This window comes from Anarrhichthys ocellatus, unplaced genomic scaffold (genome assembly GCF_004355925.1).
Source record: "Anarrhichthys ocellatus isolate YVR2014 unplaced genomic scaffold, GSC_Weel_1.0 scaffold19, whole genome shotgun sequence".
NCBI lineage: Eukaryota > Metazoa > Chordata > Actinopteri > Perciformes > Anarhichadidae > Anarrhichthys > Anarrhichthys ocellatus.
This window is the reverse complement of record NW_022280049.1, coordinates 6,761,592-6,769,209: the sequence shown is the minus strand read 5'-3', so window position 1 is coordinate 6,769,209 and position 7,618 is coordinate 6,761,592. Positions and strand designations below refer to the sequence as shown.

At 46.4% G+C, this 7,618-nt stretch overlaps 2 protein-coding genes across 3 annotated transcripts in view; one reads left to right on the top strand and one right to left on the bottom strand.

Moving 5' to 3' along the window:
- gpr137 (G protein-coupled receptor 137) overlaps nt 1-2,568 on the top strand; it is a 5,099-nt gene extending 2,531 nt beyond the window's left edge. For both annotated transcript variants that reach the window (XM_031858039.1, XM_031858041.1), the window contains 3 exons: nt 54-179; nt 278-396; nt 1,171-2,568. In XM_031858039.1, the coding sequence (XP_031713899.1) occupies nt 54-179; nt 278-396; nt 1,171-1,267 (342 nt within the window). In that variant the 3' untranslated portion in view covers nt 1,268-2,568. The remainder of the gene's footprint in view (nt 1-53; nt 180-277; nt 397-1,170) is intronic.
- Nucleotides 2,569-2,879: 311 nt separating this feature from the next.
- Nucleotides 2,880-7,618, bottom strand: part of syvn1 (synovial apoptosis inhibitor 1, synoviolin) — a 14,920-nt gene continuing 10,181 nt past the window's right edge. Inside the window, exons 8-16 of the mRNA XM_031858038.1 lie at nt 6,718-6,817; nt 6,469-6,534; nt 5,876-5,992; nt 5,472-5,629; nt 5,094-5,240; nt 4,789-4,923; nt 4,243-4,426; nt 4,006-4,136; nt 2,880-3,906 (exon numbers count right to left, since the gene is read on the bottom strand). Of these exons, the coding sequence (XP_031713898.1) occupies nt 3,692-3,906; nt 4,006-4,136; nt 4,243-4,426; nt 4,789-4,923; nt 5,094-5,240; nt 5,472-5,629; nt 5,876-5,992; nt 6,469-6,534; nt 6,718-6,817 (1,253 nt within the window). The 3' untranslated portion in view covers nt 2,880-3,691. The remainder of the gene's footprint in view (nt 3,907-4,005; nt 4,137-4,242; nt 4,427-4,788; nt 4,924-5,093; nt 5,241-5,471; nt 5,630-5,875; nt 5,993-6,468; nt 6,535-6,717; nt 6,818-7,618) is intronic.

Sequence of the window (7,618 nt, the reverse complement as noted above, 5' to 3'; positions counted from 1 at the left end):
TGTGTGTGTGTGTGTGTGTGTGTGTGTGTGTGTGTGTGTGTGTGTGTTTGCAGGCTGACTTGCGAAGTGAACTGGGTGACCGGGGCTACCTGGCCTTTGGGGCCATCCTCTTCATATGGGAGCTGCTCCCGACCAGTCTGCTCATCCTCATCTTCAGAGTTCAGCGGCCGGCTCAAGAGGTAGTCGGCACAATCGGATTTAAAAAACCCCGTAGAAATGACACATGAAGCAGTGAAAGTCTTTTAAAGCTGTGTGTGTTTGTTGTTTTTTTACACAGACCAGCAGCATGGCCATCAACAACAGGGTCCTACCTCGTCCCTATTTCTTTGATGACCCTCAAGGCAGCGACGAAGATGCACCTGTTCCATGGGCACGCGGGTCACATCCACACTCGAGGTACTGTCATCACACAGGTGGAGCTGGAACCATTAGTCAGTCAACAGAAAGCTGCTCATCCGCTTTTCATATTTGATTAATGATTGAAGTTGGTTATCAAGGAAAATAAAATGCAAATGTTCCCGTTCGGCCCCAGCTTCTCCAATGTGATCCGTTGCTGTTTATTTCATGTAGGGCTGCAGATACACAATCATTTGTCGTTGATTGACCTGCAGATCACTTTCGCACTTAATGGATTCATCGTTATTTGACAAAAATAATTGAAAAATGACTCGTTTTGTTCCACCGGCAATCAAAAACTCAAAGGTATTCACGTCACTATGATAGAAACCGAAGAAACATAACACATTTTCGTATTTAAAAAAACTTGAAACGGAGAGATTTAGGGCGTTTTTGCTTAAAAAAATGTCTGAAATGGTTAATCAATTATCAAAGTTGGTGAAGATTATTTTCCTGTTGGATGACGTATCAATGAATGGTTTGAGCTCTAATTTAATATCATTGTAAATTGAGTATCTCTGGGTTTTGGGCTGTTGGGGAAACTGGGGCAAGCATTTTCCACTGATTTCTAACAATCTATAGACAAAACAAGTAACAGACTAATAGAGAAAATAGTTGGTAGATTAATCACTGATGAAAAAAAAAAAGGTCCTCCAGGGTGTCTGCAGGACAAATCATACAAGTTTTAAATTACACATCATGAGTGTAGGGCCTTAATACATCTAGAACAGACTAATAAAGTGTTCTCATGTGTGCTTCTTCTCACCGTTTCAGCTGGTACGGAGCGGAGACCGCTCCTCTCCTGTTTGCCAGCAACCCTCCAGACCAGAGCCACCAGCACCACTCGTTCTACTCCACCCCCCAGAACTGACCTCCACTTCCCACCACTATTGGGGGGGGGGGGGGGGGGGGGGGCAGCGTCCCCGAAAGACATTCATCTCAAGGGCAGACCGCACACAGCTGCCGCCCAGTAGTACCTCCCTCTGTGGACAGTTTTTGCACTGAAGACCTCAGGAATTCATCAACAAACAGTGAATATGCACCTTGTAGTTTTGGAACAGAGAATATATAGAATTTCTTTCTTTTCTTTTCTTGGCTGGAGAAGCCCCGACAGACAGAACATTGTGATCAGTGATCTTATAAACAATAGTGCGAGATTAAGTTACGTGTTAGCATATTTCAAATCCTTCATTGTCCTATTGTTGATTAATAAGATGAACTAGCTCTTACTATTCCCTAACAATTGCACATTTAGCTTCGTATGCATTCCTTGTCAGGAGAGTGCAGATCTCCGCCAGGTGGGTCTGAACCGACCGCTGTCGAGTTCAGTTAGCTGTGAGCCATACACACCTTCTCAAACAATAAAAGTGTGCAAACTATAATCCCCTCACTTCAGATCGTGGGCGCAGAGTAGCGACAGTTGACACTCAACTGTGTCATCACCAGTGGCCCCTACTGTTAAGAGCAGCGAGTGAGGAGTCAGCATGAGACGGGAAAACAAAAGGTGTTTTGAGAAAGTGTGAGTCGCCGCAACCACGAGAGGCCCTTGAGCTTGCAGCCATAACCGGCCACCCAAAATATTATGCATTATCCTGCAGCAGAATGCGAGGCAAGCCGTGGACAGACACAGAGGTGCACACTCACTCACAGACGCGCACGATCCTCCTGGCAGAGATAATTAATGCACATAATGTAGTTGATAAGCTTGCAGCATGTGATGCGCCTCGGAAACAACCACTGACAGTACCAATATGCAGTTTTGTGAAGGTCACATCCCTCTGATACTGTGTGAAGTCACTAAAATATATATAGTATCAACGGGTCACTTTTGGCATTCCGTTTCTTTAAGACCAGTCATGTCTTTTGGCACTTCTGATAAATAGTTCCACATCAGCAGGTTGTCTCTCTTCTAATCTCATCACTGCAGGTATTCACCTCATCGAGTTGTTTCCTTTAGGGCCGCTGTCTGCCATTTTGGTTTCTATGTCACTTTTGCGAAGTTTAATAATTTTTATTTTTAGAAGTCGCTTTTGATTTATTCCCTTTCTGTGCAATTGTATTTTGATGTACATTTAACTTATTTTATATGAAAAATCAAATGTGAGTTTCCTTTATATTCCTCACAGCAAGTCACTTATATTTATACCACATGATTGATATTTACTGTGTAAACAGCAACAACATTTGGTATTATGTGGAAAATAATTAGCTTGGTACTCTGAACATAAATCTGAAAGAACACGCATTTCAACAAAATAATGTTTCCAATAAATGAATGTACTCGGGTTGGAAGAAAGCATTTCTTTCCTATAACTAGCAAGAAATGCATAAGTCCAACAACTATAAAATTGCTTTTACAATAATAAAAGCAGATATGATAATCTGGATGGGATTTGGGTTTAGCCTTCTTGGCAAGAAAACATGACAATTCTTTCCAAAATATTTTTAGAAAATATGTCTAAAGATGAATACATATGCACATGAGTGATGATGAGTTTTAATTTTACAGCCCAATCTCTCATTCAAAGGCAACATTAAAAGCTCAGACACCTGAAGAGAAGTGTTCTATAGAATTAGTCTGTGAACATACACACCAGGGTACATGTTGTGCCACTGCCATTTCAGTCAAACAGTTTATTCTGCATTATGTACAGATCATCCTATTAAAACTCTTTATACAGTATGTACATATTCAAATCAATCAGTAGGATACAGCGACTGCAGTGGCGACAGAAGAGTGATGAAGGTTAAAGAACAAAAAAAAAAAGAGCCAAAGCAGCTCATCAACTTCCCTCCATTTGAATTCTCTGGATGAGACACCGATCCAGGTGCTGTGTAACATGTTGACCTCCTTTTATGCCGAAAAGGAAACTGAATTAAACTGAAATCAAAAGTGTGGGCAAAGACCTCACCGACAGTAAAACTACCAAACACATCCGAACATCGTCTCCATTACACCGACCAGATAAATGGGTTTGAAATTCCTCCTCCACCTGATTAAACCTACAAACACCTGCAGTACTCTTATTGCAGGAGTCATTCTGAAGGGGGGGGAAATAAAAAAAAATAACAGGAGTCGTGCTATTGCTTTCTGACACAGAAGCGGTCCAGGTAAGCAGTACCGATCATCGCATCTCCCGGTAGCCGGAGTCCTACTCGACGACGGTCGGGAACCTGAGCCTGTGGGAGGCGAGAGCCACGAGGAAGAGAGGCGATGAAGAACCAAAGTCAACCATCTATCAGCTCAGAGTTCCTGCCGGTCCAGAGCAACGTGTCCCGAGTCAGAGCACCAGCATCAGTTGTCAGGAGGGGGTGAGGACGACGACGAGGTCTCCAGCTTACGGAGGCGGCGGCGCCTCAGCTCGGCAGCATTGGGCTCTCCGTCCTCGTCCACCCCCCCGGCGGCGCCCGCCACTCCGTCGTCCAGCTCTTCTTTTGGCTCCGTGTCCGAGGCGGTGGAGGCAGAGTCAGCTGGCTGAGGGGAGGCTGCGGCTCCGTCCAGCTGCTCAGCTGGAAACGGAAAAAACTCATTTAAATCAAAATTATAAGTTTTTGTTTTTATGAATTGAAACAGCGTTTGTAGTTGATGTGAACTGTGAGTTTACTCACTGCTGGAAGTGCTGGTAGAGTCCTTCTCCTGGCTGGGGCTATCCGCGCTGCCGTCAGCTGCAGGAGGGGAAGCGGTGGCATCGTTCGTCCCGCCGGGTGCTGCTCTGGTGCCGCCCTCGGCCCTCGGTGGACTGTGGAGAACACAGCAGCAGAGGGTCAATGACGCGTTACTGTGAAAAGCATTAATAAGGCTGGCTGCGTTTAATGATTCGGTTCAACTAGAGGAGGCTCAGTTACGCGAGCGTGGTGACGGTGCTGAGGTAGTGGTGGATGTTGAGCATGGCGGCGTCCAGCAGGGTGTGGATGTTCTGGAGACACTGGAGCCGAGCCTCGAGGCCCCGCCGACCCTCCGCCTCCAGGTCCCTCAGCTCCTCCTCGGACAGCCGGGACAGAGAGGGGGGAGGAGGAGGCATGGACGACACTGGAGGAGAGGAGGAGGGGCATTAACACAAATATTTAAGTTCAGTATTAAAAAAAACCCCATCAGGTGATGTGACCTCAAGGGTTAAAGTGTTGCACATGCAGTGGGACTTTCACACACAGTGACCAGACAGAACGTTGCTATGGTAATGCTAAACACTTCCTTAAACAGAGGTGCGAAACAAAGAAGTGAGACAACGTTATCACCTCCATGACTCACCCACAGGCATTTCAAAATGTCTAATTATTTCTATTCATTGAGAAACGCACTTCCCCGTCTCTCTCGGTATCTATTGACAATAAGTGTCAAGTCACCAAGCGTACATCTGTTGTAGTCTGCAAGTACAGAGAGTCGGTGCTTACCGAAGGGAGGAGGGGGAGGCATGAGCCATGGCGCAGTGGGGAAGGGAGGAGGCGGGAAGGAGAAGGGGAAACCCGGGATTGCTGATCCTGGAGCTGCAGCGGCATCTGCGGTCGACGAGGTGGCCTGGCTGGAGCCTGGTGGAACAAACACACAGCATTTTGGCGAGATGTCATGTAATCCCAGAGAGAAAAAAAAATAATAATAAATTACAACAATATACATTAGCAAACAGCTTCAGACACTTTGGGATGGGATTTTCTTGTCCCCTCTTTGTGCTGTGGTAAACTGTGAGCGTCGTCCTTACCGGCGGCCTGTGTCGCCTCCGCGCTGCTCTGTGGCGCATCGCTGGCACCCGGAGCGGCAGCCGCTGCGGCAGGGGGAGGCACCGCAGGGAAGGGACCCCAGAAGGGGAAGACGCCGGGGGGGAAGCCAGGTAACATGCCTGGGGCCACTGGAGAGGAAACGGAACACAAGAGTCCAAAATATGCATTTACCAGAGGACGCTTAAAAATATGATTAGTGTGCTCTGCAAAGTGGTCAGCGTAATCTGACTCGTTAGTTAAGAAAAGCTGGACCAGGATGGTCTAATTTGTCTACAGAATTCCTTAAAATGTAGCTTAAAAAAAGATCCACAGAACAGGCTGTTCTCTGTGTTCATGAGCGCTGTTTTTTTGACTCTCACCGTTGGCGGGCGGGGCCGCGGGGGCGTTGGCGGGGGCCGCGGGTGCAGGGGGCGGGGCCTGGGCCGGGGCTGGAGTCTGATTGTTGTTGGATGCGCGGAGGACGTCCATGCGACAGGTCGGGCAGGTCTGCTGCCTCTGGAACCAGGAGCGTAGGCAGCTGTGGGGAGGAAAGGAGGCCAGCGACATTATTCAAAGTACCGCAACAACAAACGGCAACGTTTAAACACAAAGGGCTCGCAGAGGCTTCTGTGTAAAGTCATGTTTAGTTTGCTTCACTGACTGGTTTACTGTTTAAGTACGGGAACTGCGTGCGCCATCGGTTACTGTAGATGCTGACCATGTCCCGACGTCTACGTCGTTTTTTTTGCGGTCCAGCATCTTTCCTGCTGACCACAGGACTTACCTGGAGTGGAAAATGTGATTACAAGGCAGTTTCTTGGCTCCCGTCACCATTTCCTCTCGACAGATGATGCAGACGTTGTCAGAGGCCAGCAGATCTTCAGGAGTAGCATCGGGGTATCTGAACGCAGGCAAAGATAGGAAGAGCAGAAAACGTATAAGCTAAACTTTTATTCACACTTATACTATATATCTAAATGTATTGTCGGGTTTGTTAAAAGTTAACTAAGAGCTGGTCAGAGTTGCTGTGTAACAGTGTGCATGGTCTCCTGCAAACCTTTTAAAGATATTACTCTCATTTGCATGTGGGCTGTAGTCCATGCCATCAAACGATAATTAAAACCCAACTTGTATAAATTAATGAGAAAGACGCAGTGGGAAATAAGGATTTTTACTATTACGTCAGTGCAACCAGGAAAGTCTTAACATAATTGTGATGATTGTTGATTTTAGAAAGAAAATGAGGCGAAGACCCCCCCCCCCCCCCCATCACAAACACATCTCCACCTCTGGTGAATAAAGCTCGTCTGTCTCTAGGAAGCTTATGAAGGCAAAATTCCCTGCTGTACAGTGACAACAAATAACCGTGTAACTCACAGTGTGTTCATGTTGCGGATGGCTCTCCGAGACATTATAGCATCTGTTACGGCTTTCTTGAACTGCCTGAGAGGAGAAGAAGGAAAACAGCAAACTCAGAACATCTCAAATAAGAGTTCAAAATTGATGATAAATTCAGAGACATTTGTGCTAAACTTACAGTTTGGAATTAAGATTATATATCACAGTAGTGGAATTAACAACAACATACCCTCTGACCCAAACAAACAGGGGCACACAGCTGCTCACCTCATAGCCAGATACATGGGCCGGATGGCAAACAGGGGGAAGGTGTGGACCTTTATCATGATGGTCATGAAGGCGATGTACAGGATCACTTTGATGAAACCTGGGATAAAAACATCAACCGATGTTTGAGTATGTCCGCCATCTCTCTCTCTCACTCACACACACACACACACACACACACACACACACACACACACACACACCTGTGAAGAGCTCGGTGTAGAGCATGTAGACGGCCTTGTTGTCCCAGGGATTCTCACTCTGCAGGTCGACGGTGTGCAGAAGGTACTTGATGAAGGTCGTCAGCACCATGGTCATCAGGATGGCATACTGAGGGGCACACACAGAGGAGGTGAGCCAAAGTGTCCTTTGTTGTGTGTATATACAGCTGTGTGAAAAAGTGATTGCCCCCCTGTTAAAACATAAATTAACTGTGGTTTATCACATCCAAAGAAATTCAGGAACAAATGAGAAACAAATTAATTGAGATCTATCAGTCTGGAAAAGGTTACAAAGCCTTTTCTAAAGCTTTGGGACTCCAGCGAACCACAGTGAGAGCCATTATCCACAAATGGCGAAAACATGGAACAGTGGTGAACCTTCCCAGGAGTGGCCGGCCGACCAAAATTACCCCAAGAGCGCAGCGACGACTCATCCAAGAGGTCACAAAAGACCCCAGAACAACATCCAAAGAACTGCAGGCCTCACTTGCCTCAATTAAGGTCAGTGTTCATGACTCCACCATAAGAAAGAGACTGGGCAAAAATGGCCTGCATGGCAGAGTTCCAAGATGAAAACCACTGCTGAGCAAAAAGAACATAAAGGCTCGTCTCAGTTTTGCCAGAAAACATCTTGATGATCCCCAAGACTTTTGGGAAAATACTCTGTGGACTGACGAGAC